This window comes from Nansenia antarctica (assembly GCF_963989245.1).
Source record: "Nansenia antarctica genome assembly, chromosome: 4".
Lineage (NCBI taxonomy): Eukaryota > Metazoa > Chordata > Actinopteri > Argentiniformes > Microstomatidae > Nansenia > Nansenia antarctica.
In genome coordinates, this window is record NC_137689.1 from 25,677,405 (window position 1) to 25,697,328 (window position 19,924).

At 39.9% G+C, this 19,924-nt stretch overlaps 1 protein-coding gene across 1 annotated transcript; it reads right to left on the minus strand.

Annotated features, from left to right (window-relative positions):
• Positions 1-14,394: 14,394 nt before the first annotated feature.
• Positions 14,395-18,855, minus strand: kctd7 (potassium channel tetramerization domain containing 7; the record flags this gene model as incomplete). Its single annotated transcript, XM_080528732.1, has 4 exons — positions 14,395-14,771; positions 15,712-15,890; positions 16,306-16,475; positions 18,559-18,855. The coding sequence occupies 4 exons, from the start codon at positions 18,853-18,855 to the stop codon at positions 14,395-14,397; spliced, it is 1,023 nt and encodes a 340-aa protein (XP_080384858.1).
• Positions 18,856-19,924: the final 1,069 nt, after the last annotated feature.

Sequence of the window (19,924 nt, forward strand, 5' to 3'; positions counted from 1 at the left end):
CGCACTGGCTTGGAGACTCGGCAGAGAGCTGGCTGGCATGGAAAAGATGACATCACATGTTGTTGTTCACAGCAATGACAAGAGGAATGTAACTTTAGGGGCCAGCAGGAGCACAGACTTCAATGTGCGCCTACCCTCTCTTTTCTCTCCAATCTCTCACTAAAGCGGACCAGTAACTGGTCGTACCAGTAATCAATCACTATTAAAAACTGCTCAATATCAGAGTTGGATAGGCTTCGGCATTTACTACTTTTTAATGGGCTGTGGAAACTGGAACTGTGTGAGGAAGCAGGATTTATCTCCACAAACATCTGACTTTATACTGTATTATATACTGTATTATTATTATATGCTGTATTATATACTGTATTATTATATGCTGTATTATATACTGTATTATTATATGCTGTATTATATACTGTATTATTATATGCTGTATTATATACTGTATTATTATATGCTGTATTATATACTGTATTATTATATGCTGTATTATATACTGTATTATTATATACTGTATTATATACTGTATTATTATATGCTGTATTATATACTGTATTATTATATGCTGTATTATATACTGTATTATTATATGCTGTATTATATACTGTATTATTATATACTGTATTATATACTGTATTATTATATGCTGTATTATATACTGTATTATTATATGCTGTATTATATACTGTATTATTATATACTGTATTATATACTGTATTATTATATGCTGTATTATATACTGTATTATTATATGCTGTATTATATACTGTATTATTATATGCTGTATTATATACTGTATTATTATATACTGTATTATATACTGTATTATTATATGCTGTATTATATACTGTATTATTATATGCTGTATTATATACTGTATTATTATATGCTGTATTATATACTGTATTATTATATGCTGTATTATATACTGTATTATTATATGCTGTATTATATACTGTATTATTATATGCTGTATTATATACTGTATTATATGCCATTTAACTGACGCTTTTATCCAAAGCGACTTACAATGCAGTGAGTGCATACATTTTTCATATGGTCCCCGCGAGAATTGAACCCACAACTTAAGCGTTGTTAGCGCCATGCTCTACAGACAGAGGACCACAACCGTCAAATCTGAAGACAAAGAAGTTCTCCAATCCTCCTTGGCAAATCAAACCCAAGTCTTCCGGTGGTCGTGGAAGACAACGTTCAACGTCTTCATCGCTACCAGCATGAAAATAACGCTGAAGCCTTCCGGTGGGGTGTGTGTGTGTGTGTGTGTGTGTGTGTGTGTGTGTGTGTGTGTGTGTGTGTGTGTGTGTGTGTGTGTGTGTGTGTGTGACTGAGTTCCGACCTCCCGCTGTGCCTGAATCCTTTACAGTGTGTGTGTGTGTGTGGAACCCATTGATAATCAGCATATTATTGGGTTGGTAATAAGACCCATCTCCACAGCAGGAAGCAGAGCCATGAAAAGCATTAATATTTCAGCGTGCTGTCACTGACGGTAACAGTAACAGTAACAGGACTGGTCAGTGTTTCCCACCTCTGACCGTGACTGTGGAGGACATGACTCAGAGGAGGTCACTCAGAGGTTAGACACATCTCTGTTGGGTGTTGTTGGCAAATGTTGACTTGTCAGTCTACTTCTACCAGTAGAAGTACACTATCAACTAGATACATAGTTTTGGTGGCTAAAATGGCACATATACACCATTAAAATGATTTGCTTTCTTTTACCATATTGATTCATGCATATTGTTACATTACCATAATACATATAGGCTATGATGCACTGCAGGGCTCCTTTTTGTAACCATTTTATCTTGGCTAGCAGTGTAAAGAAAATTTAAGTCCCAGCAGGTGCAGGCTGGTCTACATAATGTTTTTATAACACAACTCTCCATTCAGCCCTATCGGTGTCATTACGTTCTAATAGCAACCTTATAGGACTGATCCTACGCATAATATATTATACATTCAACTGTCTACTAGACTACAGCCAAAACAGTGTTGCTCATTACCCTGACAAGTCACATTCAGAATCGCTGCTGTTCCAAAATGATTGTAACAACCCCTGTATAAGGCTTGTTAGCTAACACTCTTGGTGTCGCTAACGAAGCTGGTTTGTAAGTGGAAGGTTGTGAGTTCGATACCCACTTAGGGCAAGCTACCCCACCCCGCTGTTCACTACATTGGTGTCAGAAGTGGGATGATTCCCGTGAGGTTAACGGAGAGGCAAGTAAGGGACTTGGTATAGTGAAGTGAGAGGGCACGCTCTCCTGAACAGAGGGGATAGTGTAATGGAATTTGGTGTTTTTTGCTCTAGGCACAGGGTCAGCCATAGTCGGCGTCCCTGGAGCAATAGGGGTTAAGTGCCTTGCTCAAGGGCACATGCAGCTCCCTCCTGAGGCGGGGATCAAACCAGCGACCTTCCGATTGCTAGCCGGCCTCTCTAACTGAATGCAATGACAACTTAATTTCTACGATGATTTGCACACAATTACTTTTTCCGTTGCGTGACAATCTTGGTGCGACCAAATCATGTGCTGGTGGGGAAAACCTTAGTTTGGAAACCTGCCATAAACGTGTGATTCACTAACCAAGGATGAGTGATGCCTCAAAGTGCTGGATTATTTGCTTTTGAGCAGCCAGCAGTTTCTGAAGACAGGATCATGAATTAATCTGCTACCATGATTAACCTGCACCAACAGGCATCTCCATCAGTGGACAATGTGGAAGGACAGCTTGTACATTAGCCATGACTTCATGACTATTTCATGTCCTTCAAAGTAGGGAAACAATTGAGAGTCTGACTTGGTGAGACTAGGAAACAATTCACCTGTGGCTTTACAATGAATTTTCCTTCTAGCATTTAGAAGGCTTAAACACACAATAGTGGCTTAAACACAACCTGAAGATACACTCACAGAACACTTTATTAGGAACACTATTCTAATACTGGGTAGGGTGTCCCTTTGCTCCATGATGACATGATTGAGAGAAAATGAGATTTTGCAGGTGCACTTTCAAGCTGTGAATCTCCCGTTCTACCACCCATCCCAGAAGGAATTCTATTGGAGTCAGATTCGGTGACTGGGAAGGCCACTGAAGAACACTGAACCCATCACCCAAAGTGTGCAGAAAGAAAACATTCTCCACACCATCATTACACCACATCCATGAATGAGAAGGTGTACAGGTGTTCCTAATAAAGTGGTCAGTGAGCGTATCTGGCAGACAGGTATCTGACAACCCATGACGTCAACAATAACAGTGCAAGGCGCTCGCGCTTCATGCAGATCAATGAAACCCTCCTCCCTCGAGGAACGACACCGTGGAGCACGAGAGCGCGTTAAAAGCAATAAATCATTTCTGTTCAAAGGTGGTTGGCAGCTACTATAGCTAACTGGCTAATACATAACGGTTGCTTAAATATCTAATTAGCTAAACAACGTGAACATACTTTCGTGTTAACCACGGGAATTTAACTAGTTAGCTGGAAAATGTAGCTAGCTACTTAGGCCAACTTGTTAATATTCACATTATAGTAGTTCTCAATCTCATACTGATAACTATGTGAACAATACGACTGGACCAATTGGGGCTAGCTTGCTACTAAAATCGGGGTATTTTCGGTCTAAAATGAATGTACGGTATTGCTTGTTAGCTTACTTGGACAAGCATTAAAACCAAACATGAACATTACTTTACAAAGTTGTATTCCCACCTTTTCCGGAGTGTCTTCAAGTCAAGGACGTGCCTCGGGGTTCCTCCTGTGACAACACGGACTCCGGCCTCTGGCTCTGCAGCGGCTCTGTGTGTCTGTCTGAGGCAGATCTGAGGGGAGAGATCAGGAGAGGCTCACTAGTCGAGGGGTGGAGCTTGGGAGAGCTAACAGTGCGCCTCTGGCGGTGCGAGTGTGCTATTTAACGTTAATACATCTAGTGTACTTTGTTGAAAGTACACATACACGTTGTGTATTGTTGATCACTGATCATCATTGTTTGTTGTTCACTAGATATAATGTAGTACCGAGTGTTCATTCTGCACGTGGGCTTTTCATGAACCCCGTTTACAGAGAGAACTGCCACACAATCTTTACCTGCATTTATTATTAATCTGACCCCCATTTACTCCTTGATTTACCTGCTTAAAGGGGCAATCTGAGATTGGTACATCAATTGTTTTACTGAATTAATGATATATAGCCATTGACTCTATATTATATAGAATATACCTATAACTATGTTATATTTAATATGTATATGTATTCTTTATAAACATTATCAAACTACAGCTTGTTTGGTAATGACATGCAATACAACTCTCTTACTAGTAATATAATTGTTATAGTAGTATAATATATTATATGTATAATTGTTTGATGTGGCGGTCATGACAGCATATATATATATATGTATTTATTTTTCACAAATTGAAGTTAAGTTAAATATTTGAGAGGAAGTCAGTGATTCAACTGTATTTATTGTATTACAGTATATTATAATAATACTACTACTACTACTACTACTACTACTACTACTACTAATAATAATAATAATAATAATAATAATAATAATAATAATAATATAATAGTAGCCTAGTAATAATAGTGTTCTTCTCTAGAGACAGATTACAAGACCAAACATCAAAACGCAGTGTTGGGGCAAGGTGAACATGGTGAAAGTCCAACATAAACAGTATAAAATTAGATAGAATAAATGATTCCAAGAGAATAATTAAGTATAGAGGAGGACTATAGCTTCAAAACATTTCATGAAAATAGAAAAGATATATTGATATGGTCTTAACAGTGGCAATACAATGTATAGAAATAAACTGGAAATCAAACAACCAGATATTATATTTTTGGTCAAAGGAAATAAGTAAAATACCATTAGTTAACATCTGTTATGACATCAAAGGTAAACCTGAGGACTTCAACAACATTTGACAGCCTCTTATAGAGTTCAGGGCTTCTAGGGCAAAATAATTGGGTTTTATTTTTATTTGTTAATAGAATCTATTGCCATGATATGACTGAAATTGTTCCTGTGATTGTTGGGGTCTTTGTCCGTGTGGGCTTGACGTTTGTGGGTTTCTTGTTTGTTTTGTTTTTGTCTAGTTGGTTGGTTTATCTTGTTTTGTTGGAACACACAAACACTTAGTTGCTTACACAAAATACACTCTGTGGTGGGTTTGGGTGTGGGAGCTATGGAGGGTGTGAACTAGGCAGCGATCCAGACCCTGCACTCCCTTTAATATGGTGTGAATGTGTAATTGTATTTTGCGTTTCTGAAAAAAAATAAAATAATAAAAAGTCTTTGATCTCATGTTTGGTCTATAGCTCTGTCTATGACATTTAAAGTGGTTCCATTTCTCCAGACATGTCCCTAACCTGTTTACCCCCCAAAAAGTGGGAGGGAGAACACTTTGTTATTGTCTGAGTCCCTTTAATGCAGGTAAGGCACTGTTTACTCAAAACAGTTCATGCAGTGGAGGGAAGGGGACACATTAAAACTAAGGGGGACCTGGCTTACCAGCAAACCGATAGAGAATTTCCAGGTTAACGGTTTGGTTATGTTTAGGGTTAAGGTTAGGGTCAGTTTGAGGTTTCGAAAAAACTTTCAAAGAAAGTGGTTTCGCTTTGTCATTCTGGGGTATTGTGTGTGGATTGATGGCAAATTATTTAAATTTCATCCATTTTAAATTGAGGCTAAACCACAACAAAATGTGGACAAAGTGAAAGGGAATGAATACCTTGCGAGGTACTAACTAGGTGATCACCTGAACCGAATCTTATTTAACAAGGAAAAGTATAAAAACCAGTGTTGTGGTCATCACTATCCTCTTGCAATAGAACCATCTGTAAGGCAAAAACAGTGCTAATCGTACCTAACTACTGACCATGCCAATGAGTTGGAAAGAAACGTTTTGAGTGAGGAAAAGAACGGTTCAATTCTGGCTTTACTGGTAGATGGATACAGTGAGCGTCAGGTTGCTTCCATCCTTAAAATCTCAAAGATGGCGGTTCATAAGAACGGTCAAGCAGCAGACATTGGGGACAACAAAGCTACAGACCAGCAGAGAGCGAAAACAACCTCTCCACTGATTGGGATGACCGCCTCTTTATATCAAATCTGAGAATGAAATTCAGTATGCTAATTATAAAAGGGGTATGCTATTGATAATAGCATATCATTTAGATTGTTTTTAATTTATTATTTTAGATAATTCATTATTTTAAAATATTATTTTCTTTAGATAAACAACTAAAATAAAAAAAATCTAAATTAGATGCTATTGATACTGCATAGAAACACATTGATATAATATACTTGTATGTTTCAGGGGACAATGTTGCATTCTGATATTTAGTGTGTCTCTGTGCTGCTTGCCCAGCAAGAGGGTTGTCGATATTTTGGATGACAGGCTTTCCCCTTTTCCAAACCTAGGAAATAAAACAGCATGCATATGATTCAAAGAATGCTCTCTTACAAGAAGTTAATGGTGACTTATTTGATAATTAATTGTATTAAATATTGTATTGAAATAATTAATACATTTATGATCAACCCCACCCTACCATACCTTTGGTCCGAGGAAGACCTGTTCCTGTGTCAGGATTCTATTCTCCATCCTCTCCATTAGATCAGGTTGCCGCATATTTTTTGACACCTGTAGTTTTGACAGCTCTGGCAACACCTCGTTTCCATGCTGCCTTAAGCCTGTTTTGGAACGAGTTATATTTTGGTACCAACATTCTAGATATCTTTGGTATAACTGACATGCAGGAAATAATACTGTACATGATAAATACAGATAATACAGTTACTTAAGTAAATAAACACATTTTGAAGTAGATGTTCCTACCAAGCCCTCGTCTTTGCCGAAGATCAGTGGCCGACACTAATGCGACTGAACCAGATGCTCTGTATACAGGGGCATAGCCTGGCAGCCCGTGTACAGGTGTATTGTCTGCCACATGATTGGGTGCTGACAATGGGGTGATGGAATCAAAGACTGCAATCCTCTTGACCATGGTCTTCTCCATACTAACACCATTCTTGTGAGTGATGACTGAAGTACAACATTCATATAAAACAATTAGCTTTAAGCACCTATATGGCCTTGCAAATTAAATACTGTATGTGTAGTTACATTTAACCATGTCCTTGACCCTGTGGTGGTATCGTTCAAAGCGGTTGCAGTCTCCAATCATGGGGTGGCCCAGCACATCTGTTTGCTCTCCAGTGTGATAGCCACAATGAATGTTGGCACGGTTTGCAACATCTGCTTTCCATATCTTAAAGAAAATATGATACCAAAATGTACTTACTTCTGCTAAATGGTGTTAATATGAGTTAATATGTTAATATGAATTAATATCTAATCAAACCACACTGTTTTGATGCAAAATCCTGTAAGAAAAATAATATATATAATAATGATATCAATAATAACTCACCCTCAACAGTTGTTGGTTATGGGAACTGGTGACGTCAACAGCTGTTGATAATCAGTGCAGGCTCGCTCATAGGTCGCGCACCAGCGAGAGGCGGGAATTACTCAGATTAGCTCGCGCGCAACTCTGTTCCTGTTTATTTAGTTTTTGTGATACATTATCCGAGCTTCGGTGCAGCACCATAGAGATAGTTTTGCTCTAGATAAATATAACATTTGTAGCCTATATAATGCGTCGGACTCGTTCGGATCGCTCGGACAACACTCCCCCCCTAAGAATAAGAGAACAACAGTCTGAGGAGAAGATGCCGCGACGCTACGGAAATTTGAGCAGCAGCGGCAGTCAAGGTTAGTACAAGCTAGCTTACTAACTAGCTTGTTAGCTAAATTAGCCTAATCTACAACTAGCTAGACAGGCATCGTTTTGCTGTAATAAATGAAGCATCATACAGAACTAAGCTTTCTCCCTTACCCTTATAATTAAAAACTCACCTGTCACTGTGTCATACAGAAGCAGATGTTTCTGGAGAGGAGAGGAGAGAGGACGAGAGGAGAGGACGACTCCTTGTTCCAAACATGAGCAGATTCGGCCAGAGCAGAGGGAGAATCGTCAGAGGTGTGTGATAAAAATATATACAAAGGTGGAGAAGAGCATTTTGTGAACGCAAACCTGGTCCTTTGTGTCGGACTAAATTCTACAATTTCTACTATTGTAGTGTTTACTCCATCTGTGTTAATGTAGTTTGTTGTGTAAAATAAGGTTGTTGAATAAATGTTATAGAAAATCCAGTACATGAGGAGATCCATGTGGGACAGTGCTCCAGATTTATGTATTTCATACTACAGGGTCATCAGTTGGAGAGAGAGATGGGGCCTGCTGTCCTTGCCAGGCATGTACATGCTCATGCCACCGGCACCAAGGGACATCAAGCAGGATGACAAGTAAAACAAATAATTAAACAATACTATTAGAATACATTTTCTCTTGACTTTGTCTGGGATATGCCATGACGTTTATTAGACTGTCTTGTTTTTTTTCTTTTTCTAGGCTCCAGCAGTGAAGGGGGCCAGAAGAGGGCTCTTAAAAAGAGCAAAGCTCTTTTCCTGAAGAGACGCTATCCCTCAATTGAAGAAAAGAGACAGTTGCTTGTGGAGGGAGTGCAGATGAGGACAGTGAACAAATGGTTCATAAATTACAGGTATACTTTATGTGTTTTGGTTCCCCACAAAGTTTGTGGGGAGCCAACACACGTTGATGGCACTTGTTGTATTACTTAATTTACATTTTAAAAATGTATCTGGGGCATCTGAGATACTGTGTGAGTCTTACAAGAACAAAAGAAAAGTACCATACCCCTGGATAGGGATGGAAATCGAGAACCAGTTCCAGTTGAGAACCGATAACAAAATGGAATCGGAAATGTTATCGTATGCCTCAGCCTGACCAGATATCAGAGTAAAAGCGTGGCAAAATGCCCTTTTACAGAAATGGCAGAAAAAATACAAAAAAAAATACAACACCCAGAATGCTTTCCAAGGCCACTCCCCATGCCTCTTATTGGACCAGAGCAGAGCACCCACAGGCCACTCTGATTGGACCAGAGCACAGCTAGTGTGTATAACATTATTATTATTACCCATTTAAAACCTAAAATGTAATGATAGAAAGCTGGTTGAAAATGGGTGAAGCCGTCTTTTAACTGCGAGGGCAGAGTAGCCTCCGCACTATAGTCTCACCAAACAAGAGAAAATCTACTTCAAAGCCCATTGCACACCGTTTCACACCACTTTGAGGAAACATTCAAGTCATTAATATCTGTATTTTTTCGATTGCAGATACAGCATGTTCAATGCTCTCAAGAAACGGGCCGAGAGGAAGATCCTGCCAACCTCCACAGAGGCTGAAGTGAAAAATTTGGTTCAGAGAGCCACCAAGCTTGCTTTCAAGCATGTGGGAGGGAACGGGAGGGAACTGAATGAGTCGTGCCACAGCATGACAGACGTTTTTCTGTTGGCGTGGCACAAGGCAGTGCAAAGTGATAAAGATGCACAGACCGCAGCAGTTAACGCTGTTAAAGACAATGATTTATGATTTTACTTAGATTTTTGTACAGTTTTTTTATTATTTGTTACATAAACGGCTGTCATGCTGTGGCATGACTCGTTCAGTTCCCTCCCGTTCCCTCCCATATTTTATAAAAATGAAATTGTATATACCGTAATAATTTAATATATTTAATAATATAATATATTTGTTATATATTTATTCTATTTATTTAATTAATATTTATTATACTATTTACTTGTTTTAATATTTAATGATTTGTTACATATTTAAAAAGATAAAAATGAAATTGTATATAATAATTTAATATATTTAATAATATAATATATTTGATATATATTTATTTATTTAATTAATATGTATTATACTATTTACTTGTTTTCATATTTAATACACTGTATTTACTTGTATTAAACTATTTTGTACTTTTCTATTTAATTGTACTGTATTAAATGTTTTATCAACTTCCCAGAGATGTCACTCGTTGTTTATGCTCATCGTGTTGAAAACACTTAAACTTCACAGTTAATACCTTTTATCCACATGACATGCATTTTTTGTCCTGGGACACACCAATTGAATTATTATTAACTAATTCATAATGTAAAATATATAATAGGATAATTCATTATTATACTTGAATTATTCCAATTGGAACAAGATCGCCTGACTGTCTTAAGACATCTCAAGATGTTCTGTGTCTTCAAGACACAGAAAATATGGCTCTTATGCTCCATGTCTTAAGTGAGTGCATGAGTGCATGTCTTCAGGTTAGGTCTTAAGACGACTTAAGACATCTTGACAGACAAAATGTCTTATTTTGGTTAATTAAGACATCTTAAGACATCTCAAGACAAGGTGATGGCTGGGTGTGTGTAGGATGACATCAGGTGACCATGATCAAGTGACCTACAAAAAGAATAGCAAATGGCAGCTGAGGTGAAGTGCATGGCAAGGATGGTTCAAAACAGGCTCCTAGTGGCAGGGCTGAAGTCTTGCAAAGCTAGAAAAAAGCCCTTCATCAATGAGAAGCAAAGAAGAGCCAGGCTGAGGTTTGCAAAAGACCATAAGGATTGAACCGTAGAGGATTGGAGTAAGGTCTCCAGTTCTTCTCTGATGAGTAGATTCTTCAGCATTGCCCAACACCTGGTCGTCTAATGGTTAGATGGAGACCTGGAGAGGCCTACAAGCCAGTGTCTCGCACCCACTGTGAATTTGTTGGAGGATCGGTGATGATCTGGGGGTGATTCAAGACTGGAATCAGGCAGATTTGCCCTCTGTGAAGGACGCAGGAATCAAGCCACATACGAGGTTGGAAGAAAACTTCTGCTGTGACAATGTTCCCCAACTCAGAGGATTGTGCCTACCTCCTGTAGACTGTTCTTCACTGGGCTGGATGTTGTGAAGGGTTTTTCTTTACCATGTAAACCCTAACCCTGAGATCATCCACCACAGTTGTCTTCTGTGGATCTGGCCACTCCTAATGTTCCCGCTATCTCTCTGATGGATTTGCTTTGTTTTTGCAGCATAGCATTTGCAGTCTGTTTCACTTGCTTTGAGAGCTCCTTTGAGAGCATGTTGTGTGTTCACAACAACAGCTTCCAAATACAAACGCAGACTTGGAATCAACTCAGACCTTGTACCTGCTTAATTGATAAAGAAAAAACAAAGGAATAGCTCACACCTGTCCATGAAACAGCTTTTGAGTCAATTGTCCAATTACTTGTGGTCCCTTGAAAAAAAGGGGACTACATAGAGCTGTAATTCCTAAACCCTCCAATTTGTATGTGAATACCCTTAAATTAAAGCTGAGAGGCTGCTCTTCAAGCCCTTATTCTGTAACTGTAACTTGTATGTGTTTTGGTTAACATTTTGAGTCCAAATATATATGGACGTAACTATGCCTATAGATAGTAAAATCAGAGAAACTGATAATTTTGGCCCGTGGTTTTGAACCGTGGTTCATTTGTTGTTTTGCAGACTTGTGTTCTGATGGAATAGAGCTCTTGTTGATGATAGAAGTAGCCCATTTCAAGCAGTTGTCCTATCTGACTCAACAATAGGCATGTATGCATTGTATAAACATTGTATGCAATCAATACTGACATTACTCAAGCCCAGAAAAGGAAAAATGACAACTGAGACAGATTATTTCATACAGACTAAGGCAAACTGTATTTGTACCTTGTTATAAAAAACATAAAATATACATGACTTACTATCAGCACAATACAGCATAGCATTACAACAAATAATGCAATATGCAAGATAGGATTCACGCAAAGTGACAAGTACACTGGCCAAGCAGCGCATTGTATTTAAACCTTCCCAGGTGCAGCCTTGGTATGCCTGGGACAGCTATGGAATCTGCAAAACATGTTCACCAGCCAAGGGATAAACTTCAAAAGGTGCAAGGAATACAAATTAAGTTTAAGTTGCCTTATATGCTTCAATAAATAAATAAATAAAAATATTTTCTAGTCCCACTCCAGCTAGAGCCTTCAATCTATGATAGTCTTCATAACCGACAGAATCCAATCAGTTGACAACCAATTGTGAGAAAGGGGTGATTCGGACACCTGTTGTCATTTGCTCAGCCAAGAATCAAACACAGGAAAACGGTAAGATGTCAGTTGGATGTTAATCATGTCATTTTGCTGAGTCGACCTTTAACATTGTGAAAACTCAACAGTGAAAAAGCTCACCTGTGTAACAGCTGACATCAATAGCATAATAATGTAACAAGTACATCAAGATTTGTCCTCAATCCATCTGGCTACTGTGATAACAGAATAATTATACAGAATAACTCTGTATTGTTTGTTACAGTCTGTTGTCAAGCATTAGTATATCAGAACAACCTAGCAACTTGGCTGTCTGGAAGTATACGGTAATGTGTTGTTGTTGTCATCTGTCATTTTTTGGCAGATCAAGAAACGGAATCACAAACACGTTTATGAAAGTGGACTCAACACAGGTGCTGTACAAACATTCAATTGCACATAATTATTTTGATCCCAAGCCTTCTAATACTGGAAAAATGTGTCAGAACTACTACAGAACTCCTGCACTGTGTCCTGGTATCCAGATATCTATGTAGGGAACTAAATAATGAAACAAAATGGCAAACCAAAATCGAAATATCACACGATAAAAGTGACACTAGTGACCTGGGCCCAGTTGTTCAAAACGTTCCCCTATATAACTCAAAATCAGCCCGATAGATCTGATCCTGGATAGCAAAAAAGAATCAGGATCATTCTGATCCAGATTAAACGTTTTGAACAACTGGGCCCTGGTGATGAGAAAAATCGATTTGTGTGGGTCAGATGTTTTCTGGTTTAAGCTTCATGTGAGTGAAACTGTTGTGCCCTTTCAAAAAGGCACTTAAGCTGAATGTATTTGATCGGTAGAAATATCACATCATATAAAATGATCATGTTAAACTTGTGTGACTACTCTATCATGCCATGCTGCATTAGAGGTGATTGAAGCATACTCCGACATAAGCAATGCTATGTGTGGTCAATATCAGATACGTACTGTATCCTCAAACAACTGTAGGCCGGCCTATGGTACCTGCAAAGTTTCAAAGATTTTTGGCATATCCAAAGATGGATTTTACCACCTGACATGTAAGGGCTGGTTTCCGGGACACAGATTAAAAAGACTAATCCTAGACTAAAATGAATCTTCAATGGAGGTTTTCTATTGATCACGTTAGTTCATCCAGAACAAGGTTTAGTCCGTGTATGGGAAACCAGCCTGTAGTGTTTTTTCTCAACTGTGTAAATCACTGTTCTACTAGAGCTCAGTTCCAATGCTCCCCCTGCAATACAGAAACTACTGTATGAAGATACTGTATGAAATGGAGATATTGTTCCCAGATGAGATCTGACGGGCCAGCAGGATCACACCTTTCTTACAGGAAGCACATGCATTGTTATACACTTTCTGAGAAACATTTCCAATAAAAAAAAAAGAGATATTTGGGATCCCAAAAAAGGACAACCAAAGTAAAAAGACCTTGCCTTTGCCTTTAACCCATTTTTTGAATTCTCTAACTCTCTAATTTCCTTTGTGTCTCCTCACGTGAATCCCCAAATAATAGTATCCACTATCTAGTGAAATCCAATCATTGGGCCTGGGGTTGATCATTTTGAACTGTGTAATTACATTCTGACTTAATTGAAGTAGGGGGTAACTACGTATGACTATGTTTTTGATTTTCCAAAGCCATGCTGATCACAGACCATAGGCCGATACAGTAGCAAAGAACATTTGCATTTACTGGTGTCTCTTTCATGATAGAATCTGATTTATTTTGTGAGCGAGTGCCAAAAAGATCATGTCAAAGTCAAAGACCAGCATCAGTAACAAAAATAGACATTTACGTGTAGCTATATACAGTACATGAGAAATATTTCACTAGCTTGCTTAATTGCATCCAGTTCAGTTGTGAAAGCTCTTTCGCAACCAACAAACGGTTACTACAGAAACGCACAACTGAGAAACATAACAGCATTAGTCTGGCTGAAGCCGAGGGGACAAACCACAATATGAGATCAACTTTACCCTTTTCTAAAAAACTTGGATGGTCCACAAGCTTATGCTTGGAGGTGTACAAAAACTCCCAGAGTTGAACACAATAAAACAAGCAAAAAGTAGCCTAGCAGTCAATGGGACTCTGATTAATACTGTTAACAAAAAAAGAGACAGAAAGAAGACATTGGTCACCACCACCAGAAGCAAAACTCCTGTATACAAGCTCAACACTTTGAGAAGGTCTCAGTTCTTGACAATGACTACCCCCTGACTCCTCCCAACCTGCTGATAACGACTCGTAGTGACCCCCCGCTTCACCACCACGTGATCTTAAATTCGTAGATAGGCCTCTTGCAGTAGTAGTGGTTGATGAGGTGCTTGTCACAAACGCCGATGCACTGCTGGTCGGCGGTGATGCCGCGCTCCGCCAGGTCGCTGACGATGCAGTGGAGCAGGTCGTAAACGTCCGCCACCGCCTCCCAGGGCCCGAACGACACGTCGACCTCGCAGTGATGCTCGAACAGCTTGGCCTCGCTCTCCGTGCGCTCGAAGCGTAGCGAGTTGAAGAGGGGCCGCTCGTAGGGCGTGATGGGCATCTCCTCCTTGTACACGCAGATCTTCAACTTGGCGAAGCGCGCCTTCCTCTGCATGGCCCGCAGCTTGGCAATCTCCACAATGCGCTCCAGGTTCTCTGGAATGAAATGGAAAGAATTCTTCAACTGTCACTTTTTATTTTTTATTACCAGGGATGCAAACTGGTGATGGCCCTAAAAGGTGACACAACTTTTTTTTTTGCCTGAAAACAAAGAACATTTATTAAAATGTTGACCTATTTTGAGGTAAAAACGGCTAAAGAACATTTATTAAAATGTTGACCTATTTTGAGGTAAAAACGGCTAAAACGGTTAAAAGGTGACAAGTTTGCACCCCTGATTACTCTCCTGACAGTAGGTACCCACAGAGGGGAATTGATGAGAGGGATCACTGAGGAGAATTGTCTGACCTGGGATTCAAACCGTGGACATTCAGAGGAATGTGCAATTAACACGAGAGTTACCTCTCAGCCATAATAGCTCAGAAATGTAAACATGTAGCTCCAACTGGGTTCACGGTCGGGTTGGGCGGCAACGTATTTGTGAATACCGTCCGAAATTGCTATATAAACGCCTTAAGAGTGTTTGTCCAGCATCACTGTCTCTACAGTTGAAGATACCATGAAAGTGATGACAGAATTTTAGGTAAACAATGTAATTTGTCAAATAAATAACCTAATAATAAACCTAAAAAATACTATTTAGAAGCAATCATAATCTCGTGTCACGTGACCACTTCTCCACAGAAGAAGGATACGTGATTCACAGCACTCGTCTGCTGTAACACGCTCTGCACTTTGTAGTTGAAACCGCCCAACCCTAGTTTATGGGTCGAAAGATTAAGGTTTATGTGTCACAGTGATTGTGTATGACAGCAATGATACTCATACTCTAATGACGCTACTGCTCAGCAATACAGTAGCTCTGAAACGTAAACATGTCATTGTTACTGGGTTTACGGGTCAAAAGAGGAAGGTTTATGGGTCAAATTGATTGTGTTAAAAAAATAAATAAAAAAAAAAGTAGAGTGCTGGTCACCCTTGTAATATGGCAGCAGGTCCAGGAAGGCCTGGCGGACCTTCTCCCCTGTGAGTGGCTGAGTGTCCTCTAGGCTGTCAAGCAGGGGACCAATGGCGTAGTACTGGGCCTCCCGGTGTACCGCCCTCACACGGTCCCTCTGAGGTAGCTCGCCCTCTCGCAGGAAGTTCAGGATGTCCCTAAAGCACGCACAGACACAGACACACACACAAAAAAAGAGTAATTCTTCCTTCTTCCTTCATCTACCATTGTGACTTGCCAATGGCCCCAGGTCCAGGTCATAGATTTATTTTTCTTATGATGACTGATGGATAGATGATTCACTTACATAGATAAAAAAAAATTTGGTAGGTCACTTTGAATAAAGGCGTCTGCTAAATGCCAAAAATGTAAATGTAATGGAACACACAGTATCGACAACATCATGCAGTATCCTCAAACGTCCTTTCTTTCAATCTCGTTAAAAGTTACAATATTTCTGTAAGGGAGTGATGCGTTCAATTCAAACGTTGTTTGAAAAGTGTTTTTGGTGCTGGGCCTAAGTGACATTGTAAAACAAAGAGTCCTGTGGCAGGCCAGCTGGGGAGAGCTCACCCAAAGTATGCTCCGTCACGGTCGATGAAGAAGCGTCCTTCAGCATCACGTGGAATGTGGTGACGACCGCTGAACATGGCTGCCAGCATTGTATCGTCATAGCGACGCAAGGTGGACAGGCGTGTGGTGAAGTAGGTCCCGCCCACGTTGAGGGCAATGACCTCAGGAAACTGCAGGTAGATTGGACAGAAATGATATGACATGGTCAATCCATTTGGGGAGGTGTTCAATTCATATCCATATTTTTTTTCAACAAGCAAAACATTTGTGACATGGTCTGGTGAAAAGGTCTGCATGCCGGCAAGTTCTCAAGTCGCGCAAATGACCAAAATGCTTCTTTTTTAAAAATGAAATGTTTTCCGTTTTTTTTCATATTACAAAAGTTTAAGTGTTGAAGAGCCCACTCAATATAACAAACAACAGTTTTAGGATCACTAAATAATTACATTTGTGAATTGGATTCATTGTATTGCTGCCATCCTGCTTCGTAGGCTACTGGTTAAGTGATACACGGCTTGTAAACAAACTTACATTTTAAGACGTGTTCAAAAGCAAGGACTATGTGATCATCTAATTATGTGTAGTTATGTGTTTTTAGCATGTTGATGTTCTATCAGCATGGTGTGATGTGCTAAACATGCAGTTAGATGTTCAAGGCGATGTTCTTTATTAGCTGCTAGCCAGCTACCAATGTGATAGTAGGTAACGCCATGGTAGCAAACGCGTCTGTTTTGATTCAGAGATTTTCTCCAGTATTTGGTTTGATGTGTAACAACATTCAAATAAGCTTCAACTATTTTCAGATGTCAATGTATGACACATCATTTGAAAGCTTACAATCTGTAGTTTCATAATCTGCAAAAAACTGAAAAATGACATTGCCCTACTTGGGGACTTTTTCACCACACACCTGTCACACAAATGTAGTGTCTGAGTCTTCATGTCTCTTCATCAGTAAATGTCAATTTGGTAATACCATAATAATGACAAAATGTTGGGCTCATGTTTTAGTCCCCACATACACACATAAAACAAATGTACAATAGCCTACTCATAATCAATGCAAATCAAAAGTGGTTGTGACAACTGCATCTCAACAATGACTCACAGATAAACTATCATTCTGAATTCTTCTTTTGTTTTCTTTCATCTTCTCCTGCTGTTACCTAGGACCAATACCTAGGACCAATACCTATCATTATTAACCATCAGAAAACAACAGGATTATGGATAATGATACTAATCACTGGCCAAATCTTGACAGGATGTGACATGGTCTGGTCAATTGGGCGGCAAGCAATGAATCAAAATGTTCAGAAAAATGAAACGAAAATGTTCAATCAACGTTGTTGAAAATCACAACACACACTTGTTAGTCAAGCCAAAATACTGCAACGCAATGGATTCGGTGAGTAATAGACATGATTGTCTATTGTTATTGTTAGCCTATTCCAGCACTCAAAAAGTGAAGGCTCCAGCTGTGGCCTCTGTAAACAAACTTACACAAGGCCCAGTTGAATGACGTCAGACTCTTGTCCCATTCCACACTCAATAAATAAACTCAATAATTGTGCATGATTAATACTAAAACAACAACTAATAGTGCTACAGAACCGAGTTCTGTCCGTTAATTTTTTAAAAGATCCCAATGTTAAAAATCGACATTGACCCTCAGGAACGATTAATCGATTATTCTGTTTCTTATTCCTAAGCGAGTGTGTCATTGATTTTCAACAACTCTGAAATGTGTTCACATTTTTCTAAATAAAAGTTCAAACATTAAATCGGATGCCGACTTGCGGCCCAAATGACCAGACCGTGTCACTATTGGGACCATCAGCCAGAATGATAGTCACGGGACAGACACAAGGGCTTCCCCTAGACACGATGACAGAAGGTCAACCCCAGCAGGGAGCCAAACACAGTGACAGCCACGTGATGTGAGCCAATAAGAACACGGGGCAGCCCTGTGTATGAAGCCGTGGACCAATTAGGTTAAAGAGCACTAGAGGAAGAACTGGATGGTTAATTCATCTGTTGCCCGTGGACACACATCCATATCATGTATAATTGAGTGGGTAAATCGATGTCAACATCATGTTTGTTTGATACAGACAGGGTGCAAAGTGAAAAGAGACAGAGGCGATGTTTATGGCAGTTTAGCAATGGCTACTAGTTATACACCATCCTAAACCCCTTTAATCCCCTCCAAAACACTCCCAGAATAAACAACAACACAACGCCTATCCTTACCTCTTGCGATGCGTTAAAGGGGGAACGGAGACACTTGCCCAGATTTCGGTTGGCTGCGGGGGTGGCTGGTTTTCGGAAATCATCTTCCACAGAGTCCGAACTCGACATGGCATCGCCTGGGTTCTCGGTCTCACTCGCGGCCGAGAATACCACCATCACTCTCGGATGAGGGAGCGCTCTCCTCTCCTGAGCGAACCTCCTTACCCGGGAATTGGCCACGGGTAACGGGCTGGAGGTGTTGAAAGGGAGCGGTGGTCGTTCCCCGTTAGCAGCCTCGTCAGATCCATACTGCTGCATGCACACACACCAGCCTGAAGCAGCCAGCGGGTCAGGTGAACTCAATCCAATCGCAAAGGATAAAGAAGACTAGTCTACGTTCGGTTGCGAGGAGTGACAGGACAGGTCGGCACTATCATCAATATTGGGGTGGGAGGAACTGTCAGCGGCCACGGACACACACGCACACACATGAGCTAATAATCCTCCCTACCTACTTTGCTTGCACTCGTACTGGGAGTACACGCAAATACTCGCCCTCTGACATTATTGCAATCCAGCTAGGAGGAGACGAGAGGAGAAGCCAGCTCCAGGCTACGCACGTCGAGAACCACAATCTGCTCCGCCCACGGAACGTCTGTACTCTACTGTACTGCTGCCACAGTAGATAGGGTTGCTGCTTACGTTTAGTTCGTACATTCTGTCAGGGATTCAAAATATCCGTAGGCTTACGCTATCAACTATCCAATTTTGTATTTTGGTTGGATTTTTAAAAAAAAATTTAAAACAAGAAAATACAACCCTACAGATTTGAAAAGATTCAGACCGAAAGAGACAGGCTCAAACAAATGACATGTAATAACCTAGACTCAATTATTAGGTCTACACGCAACAGGTCAGATATGGCACTTCTATTGCATATTTTGTGATTTCAGCTAGGCCTATCCGTTGAGTTCAAATGTCATGGGCAAGAAAGGCCAGTAACAGGTGTACAGAATGCCTTTGTGAATGATGAAGTGTGACACTGTATGGAGATTTACACTCACCGGCCATTTCATTAGGTACACCTTGCTAGTGTAATGGCAAAATGTGTGTGTGTAATACTAACTGTTTATTATTGTGTAAAACTCTCATTAGAATGAGCCATTTGAATGAGGTAATGTTACTGTTCATTGAGCTGAATGTGTAGATTCCACTTCACTTCTAATGTGTAGATTTCAATCTAGAACTCCTAAAAGAAGGACTAACACATTCTGCGGCAGCAGGACTTCTCTCCCTGGCTAGGGAGGAGTAGGTTGAGAGGCCCAGGCCTCAGTTTAACTGGTCAGGCCTTAAGACTTAGCCAGTGTGAACTATTCCTTCATTATTT